General features: G+C 36.5%; 5 protein-coding genes across 5 annotated transcripts; 4 read left to right on the top strand and 1 right to left on the bottom strand.

Annotated features, from left to right (window-relative positions):
* Window positions 1-1,753: 1,753 nt before the first annotated feature.
* Window positions 1,754-3,225, top strand: LOC120170954 (amino acid transporter AVT1I-like). Its single transcript, XM_039178782.1, has 3 exons — window positions 1,754-1,903; window positions 1,993-2,600; window positions 2,705-3,225. Exons 1-3 carry the CDS (start codon window positions 1,792-1,794, stop codon window positions 3,215-3,217), a joined length of 1,233 nt encoding a protein of 410 aa, XP_039034713.1. The 5' UTR covers window positions 1,754-1,791; the 3' UTR covers window positions 3,218-3,225.
* An 870-nt stretch (window positions 3,226-4,095) lies between these two features.
* On the top strand, window positions 4,096-7,251 carry LOC120170965 (pentatricopeptide repeat-containing protein At2g02980, chloroplastic-like). The gene is made up of 2 exons (XM_039178790.1): window positions 4,096-6,052; window positions 7,114-7,251. Exon 1 carries the CDS (start codon window positions 4,168-4,170, stop codon window positions 5,986-5,988), a length of 1,821 nt encoding a protein of 606 aa, XP_039034721.1. The 5' UTR covers window positions 4,096-4,167; the 3' UTR covers window positions 5,989-6,052; window positions 7,114-7,251.
* Window positions 6,725-8,071, top strand: LOC120170966 (ribonuclease 1-like). The gene is made up of 4 exons (XM_039178791.1): window positions 6,725-7,027; window positions 7,114-7,272; window positions 7,511-7,709; window positions 7,811-8,071. Exons 1-4 carry the CDS (start codon window positions 6,926-6,928, stop codon window positions 8,032-8,034), a joined length of 684 nt encoding a protein of 227 aa, XP_039034722.1. The 5' UTR covers window positions 6,725-6,925; the 3' UTR covers window positions 8,035-8,071.
* Window positions 8,072-11,618: 3,547 nt separating this feature from the next.
* On the top strand, window positions 11,619-13,170 carry LOC120170938 (E3 ubiquitin-protein ligase MPSR1-like). Its single transcript, XM_039178770.1, has 2 exons — window positions 11,619-12,420; window positions 13,027-13,170. The coding sequence occupies exons 1-2, from the start codon at window positions 11,803-11,805 to the stop codon at window positions 13,045-13,047; spliced, it is 639 nt and encodes a 212-aa protein (XP_039034701.1). The 5' UTR covers window positions 11,619-11,802; the 3' UTR covers window positions 13,048-13,170.
* Window positions 12,818-14,819, bottom strand: LOC120170937 (myb family transcription factor PHL8-like). The gene is made up of 6 exons (XM_039178769.1): window positions 14,417-14,819; window positions 14,227-14,303; window positions 14,080-14,140; window positions 13,904-13,976; window positions 13,718-13,787; window positions 12,818-13,616 (listed from the first exon to the last, which is right to left on the bottom strand). Exons 1-6 carry the CDS (start codon window positions 14,517-14,519, stop codon window positions 13,014-13,016), a joined length of 987 nt encoding a protein of 328 aa, XP_039034700.1. The 5' UTR covers window positions 14,520-14,819; the 3' UTR covers window positions 12,818-13,013.
* Between the last annotated feature and the right edge of the window lie 5,007 nt (window positions 14,820-19,826).

Genomic DNA, 19,826 nt, shown 5'->3' with positions numbered 1-19,826 from the left:
GCTAATTTGGGTTGTTTAGATTCAAATTTGTACATGACTCTATTTTTTTTTCAAGAAATAAAAATTAAAAGGCAAATTAAACAAATTTTCCTACTTATTTGAGAAAAGTCAGCGCCGACTCAAATTCAAAGGTCGATCCAAGCACAAACTCTAATTAAATATTTCAAGTAGCAAGATCAAATGAAGAAAGCAAAGTGAACCATAATTCTTTTGGGAATTTAAAAGTTGTAATTGAATTCAAACATTTGAGATTTTATTATTTTATTAGGAATTTAGTTTGCATAGAATTTTTATTTAAGATTTTTAATATTTATTAATTAGGATTTTTAGTTTGTTAGAATTAAGAGTTTGAATATTTTAAGAGTTAGTATTTTATTTTCATCAGGTTAACTCAAGACTAAAAATATCCGCCAAACATGATTTCTATCATTTCATTAACTGATAGTTGAGCGATAACTCAATCTAGTCTGGTGAGAATCGAAAAGGTACGTATCATCTTCATATTTCTTTCTTGATTTTTCTGCAAACAAGGAGAGGCAATCATCCTTTTTTCAACATCTTAATATCTTCAATTCAAAGAGTGTATAGAGCACAATGGTTTGTTCGATGTTGTGATCTATAGTTGGGGAGAAGAATAGGCTTGTAGCTAATTCAATTCCCTAAGAACAATCTTAGCGGCGGTCCGCTAAGGGAAATCAAGATCGGGTTTGATTCTCATCGAGACACTATAATCCGAGCACATGCTTTTCTAGTTCAAAACCAGCATTGGCATCAATATTGATAGTTGATATTAATCCAAACAAGGGCTAATTTTCAAGGATTGGCTTTGGAAATCAGTTCACAAGAGAGAAGAGCAAGTTACAGGGTTGAGCCTTGTATACTGTAACCGACAAGTATCTGAAGTAAAATCTATTTCAGTGATCGAGACGGATTGAGGCGAAGCGAAGTTGAAGGCTATTTCTCATCTTTATTATTCTTTTACAATTTACTTTTCTCAATTTTCCTTATTGTTTGCATCTTTGTTTTAGTTAAATTTTATTTTACTTATTTACTTTAAAATCCCCCTTTCTTTTTAATTTACTTGTTTTAGAGGTTTCTCGGTTCAAGATCAAATCGAATAAGAATTAGAAATTTTTAAATTCTTGTGGACCGACACCCTTCTTCTCTAATTACTTTCTTAACATAATTATCTGAGAAAAAAGTTTATTTATTTAATAATCATGACGCTTGTCACCTTCGCGTAAAAACAAGAACAAAAATGGATATCCCTTCTCCATTATGATAACCTACTTTGGAAAACCCAGTTTTGGCTTAAATTTTGTGATGTGAAATGTTACAGTTTAACTGTACCATTAAATTCTTTTTTCTTTGTCATAAAAATAACAACTGTTTTTGCATTAAATGAGAATACCTACCATTTCACATATAGGTAGGTTTGCATGAACTGCATGTCAAAAAGGAAAAAAGGCTTAATCTCATTAAACAATAACCTTGGAGGGAACAGAAGGGGAACTGCTCCATCAAATGACAAATGGTTTCATGTGAGTGGGTTTCCCTTTTGAAAGCTGAAATGTATTTTTCACCTTAATGCAAGGAACTGTTTTTTCCCGTCAAAAGTTGAATGGCCGTCTAGTCATCTTCACTTACTCTTTTCATCGACCAAGAGATTTATTTTAATGGAAGCAAAAATAATGCAGTTGCATATACATGTCACCATCCACAAGGTAGACATCACCACCTTGTTGCTCTTATATATTTTGTTGATCAGTGTGGGTACACGAGTGGCACAAGATGGACTTATCAGGAGCAGAGAAATTGGAGAGCCAAAATGAGGTTCAAAAGCAACCAAACAAAGGCACCGGCTTCCTTAGAACTTGTTTCAATGGCCTCAATGCCTTATCAGGTCTTTCTCATCTCTTCCTATTTCGTTTTAAAGGTTTACTCTTCTTAGAACATTAAGAAACTAAAGAAATTGCATAACCAATCTCTCAGGTGTTGGGATTCTTTCAATCCCATATGCACTTGCTCAAGGGGGATGGTTAAGCTTAGTGCTCCTTTTCCTAGTTGCTGTTCTCTGTTGGTACACGGGATTACTTCTACGACGTTGCATGAACACTCATCCGCTCATCAAAACCTATCCCGATATCGGTGAGCATGCTTTCGGATACAAGGGCAGAGTTATCGTGTCCGTGTTCATGTACGTCGAGTTGTATCTGGTCGCAGTCGAGTTTCTGATATTAGAAGGTGACAACCTGGACAAGCTGTTTCCGAACACGGCATTCAAACTGGCCAGGATGAAAATCGGAGGAAAGCAAGCGTTTGTCGTACTGACTTCCCTCATAGTTTTGCCAACCACATGGTTGAAGAGCTTGGGGCTACTTGCCTATGTTTCTGCCGGTGGGGTGTTAGCTTCTTTTATTCTTGTTATTTGCATATTTTGGGTTGGAGCAGTTGATAAAGTGGGGTTCAATGAAAGTGGTGTGGCTTTAAATTGGAGTGGAATGCCTATGGCCGTAAGCATGTTTGCCTTTTGTTATTGTGGCCATGCAGTTTTCCCTACATTATGCAGCTCAATGAAAGATAGAAGCAAATTCTCCAAGGTAAGATACTGATATCTTCACTAATTATCTTTTAGTCCAAGAACTGATTTTCAGGGAAATAAACTCAATTCATGCACATCTAACCTTTCTATTTTTTGTTGCAGGTTTTACTTGTCTGCTTCGTCACAAGCACCATCAGCTACGGATCGATGGCGATTCTGGGCTACCTGATGTATGGAGAACATCTCAAGTCTCAAGTGACATTAAATCTTCCCATAAAAAGGATGAGCACAAAAATAGCAATCTACACTACTCTAATCAACCCCCTCACAAAATATGCTATTATAACATCTCCGATTGCGACTGCTATCGAGGAAAAACCGGTCTTCCGCAACAGCAGGTCTCTCAGCATCTTCATTAGAACTACACTTGTGATCAGCACAGTGATTGTTGCCTTATCCATCCCCTTTTTTGGCTACGTGATGGCCTTTATAGGATCATTTTTAAGTGTCACCGTGTCTATGTTACTGCCATGCCTGTGTTATCTAAAGCTTAACAAAGCTGCTAGAAAAAACGGGTTGGAACTGATAATAATAGTTTCGATTTTGGTGGCTGGACTGTTCATAGGTGTAGTTGGAACCTTTACTTCCATAAGACAAATAGTTAAACATCTGTGAATTATCAATATAGTTATTGACCCCAAGCTTTATGTAGATGTTAACTCTTGAAGAGGGAAATAAAAACAGTATGATAAGCAATAATGAGCAAATAAGGATTTATTCCGTCACATCATATCACTATATATGTTCCATTGGGATCCATGTCTTTGCTGAGATATGCATAAGCTTAGCCTATGTTGAAAGTGGACTATGATTTCAGACTATGTCAATGAAAAAAAGTAGAGCTAATTGGTCTGGCCAAGATCCCATGTCAAACCAACAAGTCCAATACAGTGAGTTAATTAGTGCAAATACTGTAACACCTAAAAGGGAAGACTGTGAAAACAAACAAGAATCATCAACTTTTGCCTATTGGAGGAGTAATAGTGCAAGTTTTTTTGTTAAAAAGATGGCACAATTGCAAACAAAAACTAGCAATAACAAGAGGATGGCTATGTACCTACCACATATACACAGTTTCCAGACCGAGCTTGTCCATGAACTTGAGTCAGGCGGGTTGTACTTCATCGAAAGGGCCTATGACTATCCTTTTGAATGGTTGTGTTGCTGACAATATCTCTTAATTATTTGACAGTGAACACTCGTACTTTTGACGTTCATAATACTCGAATCTAGAAGCTTAAAGAATAACAATAATTCTTTACCGCAAAGACTACTTAGTTCGTACGAGTTCACGTACATGTTATATTGAAACTAACCAAATTTTCTAGGTATTAACAAGAACTTTTTTTAGCAATTACTAACAATAACTTGTATCAAAAGAATGTACAATTCATTTACGTGGCATCATATTAATGGTTGTTACTTTTAGATAAGTATACATGAATTCATATGGTTACTGTTTTTCATTAAGGAAACAGGCAAAGCTCTATCTTTATTCGCTTTGGCTTCCCTCCACAACTCTTTGAAGAAAAAATATTTCCGCCTTCTGCCATTTATTTGCTGCAATGGCAACTGCCCCATTTCCAGTAACTTCAATTTCTCTTCCAAAATCAAAATTCAATGAGAAATTCTCAAGAACTGAACCCTTAAATCCACCACAAAATCCTCTATCTCTTCTACCCCAATGCACCTCGTTGAAAGAACTAAGGCAAATCCAAGCCTTTGCAATCAAAACCCATCTCCAAAATGACCCCACATTCCTCACCAAGTTCATCAATTTCTGCACCAAGAATCCAACTTCTACCTCCATGGAATATGCCCACAAACTGTTTGACAATATATCCCAACCTGATGTTGTCCTTTTCAATACCATGGCCCGTGGGTATTCACGTTCCAATACCCCAATCCAAGCCATTCCCCTCTTTTCTCAGCTTCTATCCTTTGGCTTCCTGCCTGATGACTACACCTTCCCTTCTGTTCTTAAAGCTTGTTCAAGTGCTAAAGCCTTGGAAGAAGGTAAACAAATTCATTGCCTTGCCATTAAACTTGGGCTTAGTCATAACATCTACATATGTCCTAGTCTTATTAGTATGTATACCGAGTGTAATGATGTGGATTCAGCTCGCAGAGTCTTTGATAAGATGTTGGATCCTTGTGTTATTTCTTACAATGCTATTATTACTGGTTATGCAAAATGTAGCAGACCGAATGAGGCGTTGTCGTTGTTTCGTGAATTGCAAGTTAAAAGTTTGAAGCCTACTGATGTTACTATGTTAAGTGTTCTCTCTTGTTGTGCCTTGTTAGGAGCGTTGGATTTGGGGAAGTGGATTCATGAATATGTTAAAAAATATGGGTTTGATAAGTATATTAAAGTAAGAACCGCACTTATTGATATGTATGCAAAGTGTGGGAACTTGGAGGAAGCAATTTGTGTTTTTAAGAACATGAGTATCAGGGATACAGCAGCTTGGTCAGCAATGATTGTGGCATATGCAACTCATGGGAAGGGTTATAGAGCCATTGAAACGTTTGAAGAGATGAGAAAGGAAGGTGTGCAACCTGATGAGATCACGTTTTTAGGTCTCTTATATGCTTGTAGTCATAATGGACTTCTGGATGAAGGTTGGAGGTTTTTTTATAGTATGAGTGATAAACATAGTATTATTCCGGGGATCAAGCATTATGGATGCATGGTTGATTTACTTGCTCGAACAGGACACTTAGATGAGGCTTATAAGTTCATTGATGAATTGCCAATCAAGCCTACCCCAATATTATGGCGAACGTTATTAGCTGCTTGTAGTAGTCACGGTGATGAGGAACTGGGAAAGAGGGTGATTAAACGAATTTTTGAGCTAGATGACTCTCATGGTGGAGATTATGTAATTCTATCAAACTTGTGTGCAAGAGCTGGTAGATGGGAAGATGTGGATTTCCTTAGGAAATTGATGAAAGATAAAGGGGTAGTAAAAGTTCCTGGTTGTAGCTCCATAGAGGTGGACAACGTAGTGCATGAATTCTTCTCTGGGGATGGGGTGAATACTGTTTCAACATCTCTTCATAAGGCGCTTGATGAGTTAATGGAGGAATTGAAGATGGTTGGTTATGTACCTGATACGTCCTTAGTTTTTCATGCGGAAATGGGAGAAGAAGAGAAAGAAATTTCACTTCGTTATCATAGTGAGAAATTGGCCATTGCTTTTGGACTCCTAAACACTCCCCCTGGATCAACAATCCGTGTAGTGAAAAACCTACGAGTCTGTGGGGATTGCCATGCTGCTGCTAAGCTTATATCACATATCTTTGATAGGCAGATAATACTAAGAGATGTCCAACGATTCCATCACTTCAGTGATGGAAAGTGCTCTTGTGGTGATTTCTGGTAATAATTTTGGTCTTTGGAAAACGCTACGGTTATGCAGCATTACTGAAGTCTGAAGCTCTAAGAAGGTAGAAAACATGTACTTGCAAGTTTTTATTTATATGAGATGAATTAATATCACTTCTATGCATAGTGTAAGTATTTAATTGATTATAAAGCATGTTGTTTCATAAATAAAGAAATAAAAATCGAGTAAAAACTTTTATAGAGGACGGCAATAGGATCCGAATACTTTCACTTCTTGGGACGGGCAATGACTGCTTCATTTCAGAAGTTGGGACAGTGTAGAAGTTCCCATGGTATGGACTCCTTAATATAGTTGCTAATTAAAAGGCTCATGTTTCATCATTGTAATTCCTTGATTCCATGAATAAAATCATACTGGAGTTTGTGAATTACAATGGATAATTCCTTAATTCCCTTAATATTGTTGCTACAAATTTTAACATGCATGAACCCTGATATGCCTTTGACCTTATTGAAAGTCATGTAAAACAAGTGAGTGGTTTGTATGTTAATTTTGTATGTTATGTTTAACACAGCCTCATATCCTATATGCTCCAAGGTGTCACATCTCACTTGGTTTTGCAGGCAAGATAATATAAAAGCTTCTTTTTTATTAAAAAAAACTTGTATTTTGTCTATAATGAAACCAATGCATTAATATTGCCTAGTTTTTGCAACAATTCAACACATTTTCTAAGAAGCTAAAACAAAAAAGGGAATTGAGCCGATGCATTGCAATTGCGGGAAAACATTAAATACATAAACATCTTGTATTTATCAAGGATCTGCCAGAAACTTAGCACATCGGATTCTTTGACTAACAACCTTCTATCTTTTCCTATAAAACCAGCTTATCAATGTTATAACGTTCTCAAACTCTTCAACTTTTAATTAGTTGAAACAAAGGTAAAGCAGGGTGAGAGGAGAAAAAGAAAATGAAGTTCAAGTGTTTAGCCTTGATTAATCTTTTACTCTTACAGTATCTGGCAATTCTTGGTATTTCAAAGGGATTTGATTTCTTCTACTTTGTGCAACAAGTGAGTCGTTTTATTTTTAATAAGAGGTCTTTTATTTTCTGGGATCCTTTCAATCATGTCTCATTTGAATCACTATGTTGTTGCAGTGGCCGGGATCCTACTGCGATTCAGGCAAGTTTAGTTGTTGCTACCCTCCAACGGGGAAACCCACCGCTGATTTCAGCATTCATGGACTTTGGCCTAATTACATAAATGGTTCATACCCTCAAAATTGTGATCCTAGCAACCCTTTTAACGAATCTGAGGTACTTGAACATGCTAGCAATCTTGATTTTCTGGTTCTAATGAGATGTAGGCCGGCTGTCAATTTGTGACCAAGTCTGCAACATATCTATTTTTCAAAAGAAGTTTTCTCATATATTTGGAGGATTATATCTTCGTACTCATCCAAATATGCCATAATAAAATGTTTGGATAATACAACATAATAGTATTTCTTAATACCTCCTCAAGTCTAACTTCTTAAATATTGTAAAATTATAGATTTCAGACCTCATCAGTAGCATGAGAATGAATTGGCCATCACTAGCTTGTCCAAGCAGCAGTGGAGAAAGCTTCTGGTCTCATGAATGGGAAAAACACGGTACCTGCTCGGAGTCCGTCCTTGATCAACACACCTACTTCAGAACAGCTCTCAGCTTAAGGCAACAAACAAAATTCCTTCAAAGTCTTACAGGAGCAGGTAAATCCATAAAATTAACACCTCTCACAGTAAGTTTCACTTGCCGCAGTATTTATTCCATCACTGGTTCATTGAAAAATAACAAAATGTCGGCACTGCAGGAATCAATCCAGATGGAGGATCTTATAGCGTGGAGAATATTAAAGATGCTATAAAAGAAGGAACTGGTTACACACCATGGATAGAGTGCAATGAAGACTCATCAGGGAACAGCCAACTTTACCAGGTGTATTTGTGCTTGGACAGTTCTGGGTCAAACCTCATAGAATGCCCTGTTTTTCCCCAAGGGGAATGTAGTTCAGAGATTGAATTTCCTACCTTTTAAACTCTTTTATCATGTATTTCAAACAACTGCATTTTATAATGTAAAGGGCCTGTGATTACATTCAAGTGGACCAACATTTTCTACAATCATGGTTTAAACCACATTTCTATAATCACTAAAGTCTTATTGTCACACCCCAAAGTAGGGGCTAGACTTTTTCCTAATTTTCGTTCGGCAATAATTCTAATTTTTGGCTAATTCAGTGGCAGAAATGGATTTTTTTTTTATAATTTTGGGACCAAATTTGAAAATCCTAGAAACTCGGTGATCAATGGCATAATTTTGCCATTTTCTCAAAGTGGGGATTTTAATCCCAAAAACTGGAATCAACCCCATTTTAGAAACCCAAAACTTATATTCTCTCTCCTCTTTAACTTTTTTTATCTCTTCAAGAAAGCTTCCATCGTCGTTTCGTCGTCAATTGGACATTCGTTTTCGACACCGCCGACACCATCGTGTTCATTGAGCTGAGAAAGTTAACTGGTGACCTCGGATTTGTCGTCGGTGCCGTCGGAGAAGGAGGTGAAGTGAAAGAAGTTTCGGGTGTTCGAAAAATCATCTCTTCGCCGTTCACCGTCGCAAACTAACACCGGTGTGACTCCCCGACCTTTAAAATTTAATTCTGCAAAAATTAGTGATCGTCCGACCATAGTAGGTCGCCACATGCGTTGCTCCTCGCGCGTGGGCGTTGAGAGTTTGTTGAACCGACTGGACCGGTCTAAACCATCCGAACTGCCTGAGCTGCCAAGCCGAACCGCCCGAGCAGCATAAGTCAAGTCGATCCTAGCCACTTGGAGTTGAGTAAAGCCGCGTTGACCATCATTTGACCGTTGACCGACCATTGACAACTGTTGACTTTTTCTGAGACCACCTATCATGATATTTTTTGACGTCTTAAGTCTGATTTTTGGTCCGTTTCGCAAATTTTAAACCAATAAGTTGTTTTTTAGCATTTTATCATCCAGTTCGATCCGATTTTCATGCTCAAGTTTCATTTCTAATGCAATTTGTTTTTTCGTGTATCTAAGATGTTATGGAAATTGAATTCAAGTTCAAGAGTGATCGAATGAAGTCTAAATGATTGACCATTATAACTCGAAAATCGAGGTAATACTTTACTACCTTATGCACGTTTTATGGTACTTGATGGGGACTGGTTAGTGCATGAATAAATATGAGTAGATAGATGTTATTGGTTGATTATCCTAAACTCACTCTGATTATTAGTGAACTGTTTAAGACTTGAATGATCTGTATAAGGAATTGGGGAAACTCGTATAGATTTTTTTAAGCCGAGTAAAATTAACCTCTGAGTCATACATTCTGATTCTAGATATGAGTTTTTAAACCGTTAATATTTAGATAAGAAATAACGAAAATACCCTTAAAGTTTAGAATGAACGTGGATCGACGTTAATTGCATAATTAACCTAAAAATTAAGATTTGATCCGATAGGACTACCTATTTACGTATTAACTCTTGATATGTATGGGAAATTTTTGACAATAACTTTTTAATCTCTGTGAAGGTATTTTGATTTCTGAAGACTATTTTACCGAAAGTATTTCTATACGACTCCATTTAATTAAAATGACAGGAATACATTGAGAATTAAAATAATTAGAATACCCTCAAGTTTGGAATGACCTAATTACCCTCATGAGTTGGATCAAATGAATTACTTTGGATAAGTTTTAAAAATATGGGTAAAGCTTTAAATGCCGTTTTGACCACAAGGATTATGAAGTACGACTCGAGTATGTCATACATTCCTATCACGCAGGCAGTATGAGAACAAGTTAAATAAATATGTGCGAATACAACATGAATCTCCTTGTAATCCGTGTAAGGAAATTTAAGAGGATATTTGCTCAACTTCGAAGCCCAGTTGGAATTAAAAAAGCAACATCCGTGAAGTGTTCCTGTCGAAGTTTTGGATACGTACCACGTTGATGAGACATTCGTAGTTCGATTGAACTTGGGAGTCGGTCAAATTGTTAACGATCTCGAATACCGTAAATTTCTGTTTATCCTTGTTAAGTTGTTTTCTCGAAATTCCTTTAAGATTCAAAGTGATTGAAGTGTCCCTTAATATTGGAACCTTCTTTTTTATATATCTAAAATCATGAATAGTCGGATGTCATAGTTCCTAATACTCTATTAATGTATTTTAATCCCAAATTTCCCGATATATCAGTCTCGAATGTCTGATTTGATCCGTTAGCTATCGAGCTCGTTAATCGAGACCTCACTCGTGGATTCAGTCCGGAATCTCTTTAAAATTATGCCACCCATTTTCTTAAAATTATTAAGTACTTACGAAAAATGATTTGGGTGTGTTCCATATTCGTACGAATATTTTCTCTGATTTAAAAATAAATATGTTTTCTTTGATTTCAAACGTATGATTCTGTTATCTGAATAAAGATAATCTATGATTTTATGTTTTTTGATACAAAATATATTTGAATCATGAGTTTTTGACATTATCATTTTTCTGTTATGGGGTTAGTATATTGAAGGAAGTATTTCAGGCATAGTCTATGAATATTAAGTTTTTACCGCAAGCTCCTCTGCTTTGTGCTCAAGTTAAGTCTTTACCTCACGCTCCTCTATTTTGTGCTTAGGCTAGGATCTAACTGCAGGTCCTTATACTGTCAGCATAAGGTCCTTCTGGGGATACAGTTGGGTGTATGGTTCACGGGAACCTATACATTACGGCGTTCAGATGGAGGGCAGTCAGTTGATGATTTTTTTTAAAATTTAAATTTACCGACTCTTTAAAAGTCTGTTTTACTAGTATAAATTATGTGTACTTTTTTCTGTATTGATAGGACACGTTAAACTCTTCAACTCCGCCTTTGAGATATTTCTCTGTCTGACATCTTCCGATCTAGATACTTCCCGAAATTTATTCCGATGATCGATTAATAAATTTCAACTCTTCTCTGGAACCAAAGCTCACTCTGTCACTTACCATTTCAGGTTAAAGGATATTTCAATGCTCTTATCGATGTCGCGTTCCTTCAAAGTTGCATGTAAGTTACAATTATTTTCATATCAATATGAAACTTATTTTTACACTGTGTATTATTGAATTATGTTTTAATGTGTGAATTTATTTATGTATTAAGAATTAATTTACGATTTCAAAATTTAATTGATTGAAGTTTTGCTTTTCTTAAATTTTCAGAGTGGATCACGCCGATGATTTTAATGTGATACTTCAAATTGGATCACATGGTGTTACACTTATGATTAATCATGGTCTAAAACATTGAAAAGTCAAGGCAGAAGAACATTAATGAACTCCACAATAATTATACCTTGGAGCTTAAAATTCAGATAATTCAAGAAGAATCATTACCCAACTAGCATTAAAAAAACTATTTTTGCCGGTCTCCTTAGGTTAAATAAATGTCAGGGGAGAATATCAAAGGGATGGTAGGCAACAAGACAAGTGGCACTCAAACATTAACTGGCCTCAGCGTTGAATTCTACGCCCTCCTAAAATTATCTTCTCTTACCAGAAAATATACTGATACACGGTGATCAACATTCCAGATCTTTCCACAACCTTCCCCAATCTCAAATCTGTGGGCTCTCCGGTTCTTCACTTCCATTAATCCCCCTATTATAATATCTCCCAAAGATTTCTTTTCATTCACTGATTCATTCCAATACTTAAAAAGTTTTTTTCATTGTTCATCAAAGTTCGTTTCCTTCCTCCAAAATCTCTCTTTTTGTCCTCAAATTCAGAACTTCTCATGGCTTCCGACACTGAACCACCTGAAATTTCTCCTTTGTTTGAAAGGTTGTTGAGGGAAAGAGACCTCTATTTCTTTCTACCTGTTATCTTGGGTGTCTCCAACAATGTTTCAAGAGAAAACAGTGAAGACCCAGATCAAGAAACATCACAGGAAACAGCTTCCCAACGTGAAAGAATAGTTCTTATCAACCCATTTACTCAAGGCATGGTGGTGATCGAAGGAGACTCCAATTTGGAGGCTTTGTTACGTGATCAGGCTAACAAAGATGTCCAGCCGCCTGCTTCGAAGTCATCCATGGAAGCCATGCCAAGTGTGGAAATCGATGAAAGTGAATGTGGGGAGTGTGTTGTTTGCTTGGAAGAGTGGAAGCCTGGTGAGGTGGCGAAGGAGATGCCTTGCAAGCACAAGTTTCATGATGGGTGCATAGAGAAGTGGCTTGGAATTCATGGGACATGCCCTGTTTGCAGGTATAAGATGCCTGTTGACGAAAAAGAGATGGGAAAGAAGAGAGATGAGCGGAGGAGGGAGATTTGGGTTAGTTTTTCTTTTAACAATAGCAGGAGAAGTGAGGATTCAAATCAACTTCCTTCAACTGATTCTAGTAATGTCTCTTCTGTAAGTCCTAGGCCTGATGGCAATCATGAAATGGAGGGTTAGAAGGATTTTGTTGGATGCTTGTTTTTCCATTTGTTTCCCTTCATTTCAATTTTCTTTTGATTTTTCCCATCTCTGTGGGAAAATCATGCTCAAAGAGATACTTGTCTGTCCAAATATGTGATTATAAATAAATTCATCTCTGTTAATGCAAACTATTCCTTGGAATTTGATTCTTACTTGAAAAATCTTTGTACCTTCTTTCTGCATAAGAATATTCCAGGAAAATTTGTGATCCGAGGTGATTCTGTGAAGAACGAAGCACCCTGAAGAACATGCTAATTAATTATATTTAGTTGAAGTGTGAATTTTTAGACGGCACTTCGAGTTAGGAAGGAGAGAGTAAAGGGCGGAGTTATTTCAGCAGAATATAACATTATACCTTCTTTTGATATCAATATTCTGTATGAAGCTCTTGAAGTTAAATACATATAACAATATACATGGTTTATGGTCATAAGAGATTGGTTCTAAATAATCAAGTTCATTGCTTACACTATATTACTAACAGCAACCAAACATTGTAAAAGTTCGATCGTGCCCATTGAGTCGATCTATTCGCTGCAGTTCAAGTCTATTGCTTTCTGACCTGGTTCGATATCATTGTGGCATTGGCTGTTGAGATCAAATGACCCCAAGAATCCGGGCTTCCTCGAACTGCTACCAGTTTCCTCCTCGCATAGCTCCAATCTTTTAGCTAGTAATTGCTCAGCACATATACCATCAGAATTGTTGGTCATACGTCTTTTCTTTCCATTAGCTTGTTTGCATGAACCTCTCAAAGCCTTCCCTTTTTGGTTGAAGTCCAAGGAAAGTTCAACATTTGGGTTACAGATATTCTCATTTTTCGGTGTCCTATTGTCCTCTTGCCCCAAGTTCTCGGAAGATGTCAATGAGCTCTCCATGGAACACATAGTACTTCTCGTAGCCTTTCTCTCTCTTCCGATTGAGCCTGAACCTCCTACATCAGTTAGTTCCGAAAACGAAGAACTTGTGCAGCCGGTGTTAACCATTGAGACTAATTGAGAGAGTTCAGCTTTGGCAAGTTCTACACCAACAGAAGAGCTATATTCAGCCAATGTTTCTTGTGCTTTCTTTAATACTGATTCCAAGTACTTCCCTTGTGCTTCAATTCTAAGCTGTAAATGTCTCTGGACCTGAAAATGGTGAAATTAGCTTGATTGGTATGCACTGATGCATAAGCAAAAAACCAGATATTCGAAGTAAAATGAGTATAATATGTTTTATATATGCATACCTCAATTTGTTCATGAAGCTTTCTTTGTACTTGCATCTGCATTTGGAGAGCCTGAGAAATCCGCATGCTTCTGATGAACACAAAAATAAGTCCGTCAACACAATCTGTTTTATCGCCATTTTCATCCAAAATTCACCGAAAGACGTAGGAACTAGAATCCATGTTTATAATTATTATAACCATTACTCATTCGTTTGCTTGTGCAGTCCACTTGTGTCACTACCGAAATTCCCATTCCTGCTCTGTATCTCTTTGTAATCTGTATCACAACAGTAAAATGAAAAGAGAGAAAAAATTACTTAACCGTTGTAAAACCCAGTATATGAATATATATGCAACAAACAATGAATTCTTAATCCCACCATTTAGTTTATCATTGCCAAGGCAGATTTCTGTCTGTTGGGATTTCCCCAGCCTGTATTTCTGCAAGAAAAATGTAGTTAAAACCTTTTTTCTTCTTCCTAATAAAAAGAGTATTGGTATGATTATATGATGAAAGAGTAAATTGCCTGTAAATGGCTTTTAAGATGATATAAAGTGAGTCCAGAAACCCCCATGACCCTCATCACACTCTTTGGTGTTGCTTCTGTCAAGCATAAACACAAAGTAAAACATGAACAAATAATATTCTTACGGATCATATTGTGATTCAGACAGATGATCGTATTATTAAGGTTGTCCAAAAGCGTTCTACTTAACTGTCTGCCCCTCCGAGTTGATTGACGGCTTCGACAAATCTCTGATGAAGTTCAGGAGTCCACTTCAGCCTAGGCTTTGAATCAGTGGAGATAACCGAATTCATTCTCTGAAATTTGAGTATTTTGGAGCAGACCAGATCAAACGAGACTGGACAATGTTTATGTAAGAGAGAGGCAGAAAACTGAAGCTCCAATGGTTGGTTTTTCTTCTTCTTTTTGATCCTTCTTTTAGTAGAAACTATGCTTTCAATATGCGGCAGATGGGAGTCTCTCTTTATTAATATTGGAGTTGTTGGGCTGTCCTATGATCTCTCTCCATATCTGGAAGCATTTGGTGGGGTTGCATGGGAGAAGGAATATATGCCATGAGCTGTGCCCTTTCCCATTTCACACCAACTTCCTTTTTCTTTTGACACATAAAAAAAAGAACCTTTTTTATTTGACTTGGGTCTATGTTAGAGGGCACGAGGACTTTGCCTCGGGACGTATGGCTTAAGTCAATAGAGGATAAAAATATATTATTGGTTTCAGTGTTCACTTATTCCGAACCATCTTAGGATCTTGGGTGGTGGATGGAGTAAATCTCTCTGATGTAGCAAGAACGGACGAAGCAGCAGAGTTAAATTTCGAGTCTCAAAAGGAGAGCAAAATAAAGAAAGTGCATGATTTGTTTTGTTCATTGCTGTTTTCTCCTTACTTTTCCTTTTACTCTTTTCCCTGCTTGATTCCCTTGCTGATTTAGGCTATAGCCCCGCCATGATGCATAATGGAATGCAACTTTCCTAACAGTATGAGGAACTTTCAAAGGAAAAGGAAAGAGAAAATTACATTTGACAGAAATGTTATATAATGAATACTTTTTAAAAAACCAGTAGATGAATGTATCTAAGAATCTAATATTAGATTTTGGAACCCACTGATCCTGTTCTTTATTTCTTCATACAAAGAAAATACTCCAAATACAAGTCACTTTATAGGTATCCAAAACACAATTGATAAATTCTTCCTACACCAATAAGGTCCTTTTGTTTTTCTTATGCATACTGCCATTGGATCCCAACATGTTAATGTATAAGAAAATACAATGATTGGATACCAAAGTATTTTCCATCTTAGTGCCATACATTCATTTGATCTGTTAAATGATGTGTAATTTCATTGCATCAGTTACCTTGAATAGATGCATTTTAAAGTTGATTCACAGTTTGATACAATTCAATGAGCATAGAGTGGAAGGTCCACTGATGAGATTGTCTCTATCAACAACAACAACAACAAAAAAGAAGGTTTAACAACGAGATAAGCATGGTGAACCAACGAAGTGGCGGGTCCATGTTCACCACCTATGAACCTGTAGTTTCCTCAATGGCAAGGTCTTATACAGTGTGGCTCTGAGTGTTTGAAAAACTGGAAAAAGAAGACCTATTGATGAACCTTACCCTTTAACAAGCTGCTGTACTTGAAGCCTCCTTTCTGCTTTAATATATTCCATATACATGTAAAAGGAGATTCTGGGATGATGCCGTTGCCAACCAGTGAATCAAAAGTCATACAATTTCTAAGGTGGATTATCAATTATTGCTTTTCTAAGGGACCCCATTAGAAGAAGATGAGAAGAATATGGCCTAAAGAATCTACAAGAAAAAGGGGAAACAAACGGAACTATTCGCCATCCAACTAAAGAATAATGGAAATTTTCAGATAAAATATTGTGTCAAGGCATAGTTACCCCAACAGTGAAAATGATGTTAGCCATATGTCACAAGTCAAACTTAAACTGTAAGAAAATTACAAGCATGAAGTAACTCATATGTTCAAATGACAAACAGCTGAATGTGTATGACATTGCATTGATAGGAATTGTACATAAAAGTTAAAAAATAAAATAAAGAAAGAAAGAAAAAGCATAAAAACGCCTGCAAAAATGGAGGAAACAAGTCTTCATTCATTGTAAAAGGAAAAGTAAAAGCTCTGTCTTATACAGTGAACTTAAGTTGAATGATAAATTTCATATAGCAAAGCATATACAATAATGCAGCTCAATGATATAAGGGGTAGACAATGATTGTTTTCAGCAGACCAAGACAGTAAATTTCGAAATTGCTTCACTAAACGAAGCCCAAGTTCTAGAAATCTATGTCATGTTTATGTTAGGCATAACATCTTTGTCCTAAGACCCCACACACACATTTGGTTGGTAGATACAAAGTAAAATCATGCAGAAATATTCCTTCAAATAATTCAAACCAGTCATTTCTGATGAAATTGTAAACCCCACATGAGTGCTGCTTCCCACTTAGTGCCGATACTTTACCCATTGGCATACCGTGCAAACTCAAGACACGAGGACTCAAACTAGCAGTAAAAAACAGACTATGAACATAGGGTATATGCCATAGGGTTCAGTTGTCACAGAGATGAATGGGGGAAAGAGAATCCAAAGGAAAAGAAAGTCCTTTGTATTTGTGTTCTTTCCTTCATCTTCTTAGCTGCTGAAACAAACACATTTTTTATTGAAAAACATAACCAAATACTAAACTGAAGTTTAAAGTTGTAAACAAGGATAATAAGGGTAGTTAATGATGATGACCTATTTGCATTGGATCAAGTGAAAAACATTGAACTGAACAGACAATTCATGACAACATTGTTACTGGCTTATTGCTCAAGAGGTCTTCGACCACATCTTCTCTTATATGCTATGGATATATTGTCTATAAAGGTCGATAGCAAAACACAAGCACTTCATTTGAGTGGTCTATGTTGAATAATCACTGTCCTATTGTTTCTCACTTATTTGTTTTTGCAGATGATTCATTGTGTTTTATTGAAGCTAATGTGGACAATTGTAGAAAGTTGTTGGCAATCATTGAAGAATTTTGTATGGCTTTCAGGGCAGCAAGTGAATTTGAGAAAATGAAGTTTTGTTTTCAATCCTAATGCTACTTTGAATGAAAAAAAAGGAGGAGATGGGAGAAGTGCTGGGTATCCCTGTTGCTGATAGTCCTGGTTTGTACCTTGGTGTTCCTGCATATTGATATTGGGGAAAAACAAGTGAGTTGATGAGAAATGTAAGGAAGCTACAAGGCAGATTCCTATATGTCAGTCTGGGGCGGTTATAGGTTGATTTGGCCTTATTATAAGAAAGGAATTTGTACTGTTTATCTGGTTATAAAATGTTGAAATCTGGTTGCCAAAACAGATGTCAATCTGCTCCTACTTCCACCATTGATCTTGAACCAAATTAGTTTTTAACTTATGGTGCCATGAGATTCATTAGATAAGAATGCTCTCTCTGTTCAGTACCATGTGTCTACTGCTTGTAATTGCTTTGTTTTTTTGGTGTCATGTGTTTTTATACAGGTTGTTACTGAACACCCTTTGTTGTACAAGGTATAATTTAACTAGTGAGGAAAAATAGATGATGAAGATGAAGATAATGTAGGTATAGCCCACATTGAAGCCCAATATAAGAAAAACAAGGAAAAGAAAGATACCTAGCTCAGAAGAAAACAGCCCAGCCTGCCTATAAGTGCAACCTTTGCTGTTTTCCTTCTCTTTTTATTCTGTTGAACACATTATGGTAGAGTTGTTCATTGTTAGCCTGAATTTTTTTTAGTAAGAACCCCAAATTTTAATTGTTCGGTTAAAGAAACCATATTTTAAGGGATTATCAGGATTACAAGCAGTTGATGGTCAACATCTAACCTGTATAAATTGCCCTCTCTCTACCAAAACAGGTTTTAGTGTATATTCTCATGCAGGTTGTGGAAACTCACGAAAATAGTGAGTATTTTATCTCACAAATGATGAATTACAGTCTATTTAAAGACTTAGGTTACAAGAGTTTCACAACAACTAGGAGTTATTTAAAATACAAATCTTATCTTCTGTTATTAAAAGATAAGATCTCATCTCTATCACTAATTACAAATAAACTCTAATATTTACAATTATAACAACTTACATTTCCCCTCAAGCTGGAGTATAATATTGTATAAACCCAGTTTGGACAGAAACTTCTCGAAAACTTGTTTGAATAGAGCTTTAGTGAGAACATCTGCTAGTTGTTCCTCTGTAGGGGCATAAGTCAAGTTTACTATCCCACCATTCACTTTTTCTGCAATAAAGTGTCTGTCGATTTCCACATGATTAGTATGATCATGACGGACGAGGTTTTTTGCAATTTGGATAGATGATTGATTGTCACTGAATAGTTATAAGTTTCCTTCATACTTTATGTCCAACTCTTTTAGTAGTCGTAACAACCACATGCCTTCACAGATTCACATTGCTAGGTAACTAATTTGTCTCATACGAATGAGCAGTATCCACTCGTCGACCTTCTTTCTCTAACCTCACTGGCCCAACTGGAATCTGTAAATATTTTTACAGTTTTATCACCAATTTTCTTGAAGAACAACTCGTGCCCTGGTGTACCGTTCAGGTATCTTAGAATTTGATTAGCAACTTCTAGATGTCCTTATCTCGGATTAGTCATAAACTGACTGATCACATTTACAGGAAAAGAGATTTCAGGTTTGGTTAGGGATAAGTAAATGAGTTTTCCAACCAACCTCTGAAACTGATTCTTATCGACTTCAGCCCCCATTTCTTTGCCTCGAAGCTTTAAGTCAGCTTCCATAGGAGTATCAGCAGGCTTACATCCTAACATACCAGCTTCTGAGAGTAAGTCGAGCACATACTTCCTATGGTTTATAACCAAACCTTTATTTGATTGAGCAACCTCTATGCCTAGGAAATACCTCAGTTTTCCTAGGTCCTTTGTTTCAAAAATTTTGTTCAATAACCTCTTCAATTGATTAATTTCATTTTCATCTTCTCCTGTCACTACAATGACATCAACATAGATAATGAGAATAACCTTTTTCTTGTTAGAATTAATCTTAATAAACAAAGTGTGATATGCTTGACATTGTTTGTACCCATTCTCTATAAGGACCTTGGTTAACCTGTTAAACCAGGTCATTGGAGACTGCTTTAACCATACAGTGATTTTTCAAGTTTACAAACCTTATTACCTCCTAGTTTTGATTGCATTCTAGGTGGCATTTTCGTGTAGACTTCTTCTAACTTGCCATAAAAAAACGTTCTTTATGTCAAGTTGGTGAAGACTTCAATCTCTGTTCACCGTAAGACTCGAGCATTTTAGCAGTATTCAGTTTTGCTACTGGTGCAAAAGTCTTCTTGTAGTCAATGCCATAGGTTTGTGTAGGGGTGTATTCGGTTCGGTTCGGTTTTTTACCAAAAATTGAACCGAACCGAAATAAATGGTTTTTCAATATTTAAACCGAAACCGAAACTGAATAGTTAAAAAACCGAAAAAACCGAAACCGGTTTTTTCGGTTCGGTTCGGGTTTTTTAACGGTTCGGGTTTTTCGGTTCGGTTC

Source organism: Hibiscus syriacus, unplaced genomic scaffold, assembly GCF_006381635.1.
Source record: "Hibiscus syriacus cultivar Baekdansim isolate YM2019G1 unplaced genomic scaffold, ASM638163v2 tig00111799_pilon, whole genome shotgun sequence".
Taxonomy (NCBI): domain Eukaryota; kingdom Viridiplantae; phylum Streptophyta; class Magnoliopsida; order Malvales; family Malvaceae; genus Hibiscus; species Hibiscus syriacus.
This window is presented reverse-complemented; position numbering and strand designations above follow the sequence as displayed.

What these genes read in the sequence shown, in the direction of transcription:
- LOC120170954 (XM_039178782.1), top strand. Translation starts at nt 1,792, where the DNA reads ATGGACTTATCAGGAGCAGAGAAATTGGAGAGCCAAAATGAGGTTCAA. An exon ending in TGGCCTCAATGCCTTATCAG is followed by an intron (nt 1,904 to 1,992) that starts GTCTTTCTCATC and finishes CCAATCTCTCAG; the next exon opens with GTGTTGGGATTCTTTCAATC. An exon ending in ATAGAAGCAAATTCTCCAAG is followed by an intron (nt 2,601 to 2,704) that starts GTAAGATACTGA and finishes TTTTTGTTGCAG; the next exon opens with GTTTTACTTGTCTGCTTCGT.
- LOC120170965 (XM_039178790.1), top strand. Translation starts at nt 4,168, where the DNA reads ATGGCAACTGCCCCATTTCCAGTAACTTCAATTTCTCTTCCAAAATCA.
- LOC120170966 (XM_039178791.1), top strand. Translation starts at nt 6,926, where the DNA reads ATGAAGTTCAAGTGTTTAGCCTTGATTAATCTTTTACTCTTACAGTAT. An exon ending in TCTTCTACTTTGTGCAACAA is followed by an intron (nt 7,028 to 7,113) that starts GTGAGTCGTTTT and finishes ATGTTGTTGCAG; the next exon opens with TGGCCGGGATCCTACTGCGA. An exon ending in TCAAAGTCTTACAGGAGCAG is followed by an intron (nt 7,710 to 7,810) that starts GTAAATCCATAA and finishes TCGGCACTGCAG; the next exon opens with GAATCAATCCAGATGGAGGA.
- LOC120170938 (XM_039178770.1), top strand. Translation starts at nt 11,803, where the DNA reads ATGGCTTCCGACACTGAACCACCTGAAATTTCTCCTTTGTTTGAAAGG. An exon ending in ATTCTAGTAATGTCTCTTCT is followed by an intron (nt 12,421 to 13,026) that starts GTAAGTCCTAGG and finishes TATTCGCTGCAG; the next exon opens with TTCAAGTCTATTGCTTTCTG.
- LOC120170937 (XM_039178769.1), bottom strand. Translation starts at nt 14,519, where the DNA reads ATGAATTCGGTTATCTCCACTGATTCAAAGCCTAGGCTGAAGTGGACT. An exon ending in TGGCAATGATAAACTAAATG is followed by an intron (nt 13,977 to 14,079) that starts GTGGGATTAAGA and finishes GTTGTGATACAG; the next exon opens with ATTACAAAGAGATACAGAGC. An exon ending in CTGCACAAGCAAACGAATGA is followed by an intron (nt 13,788 to 13,903) that starts GTAATGGTTATA and finishes TGTGTTCATCAG; the next exon opens with AAGCATGCGGATTTCTCAGG.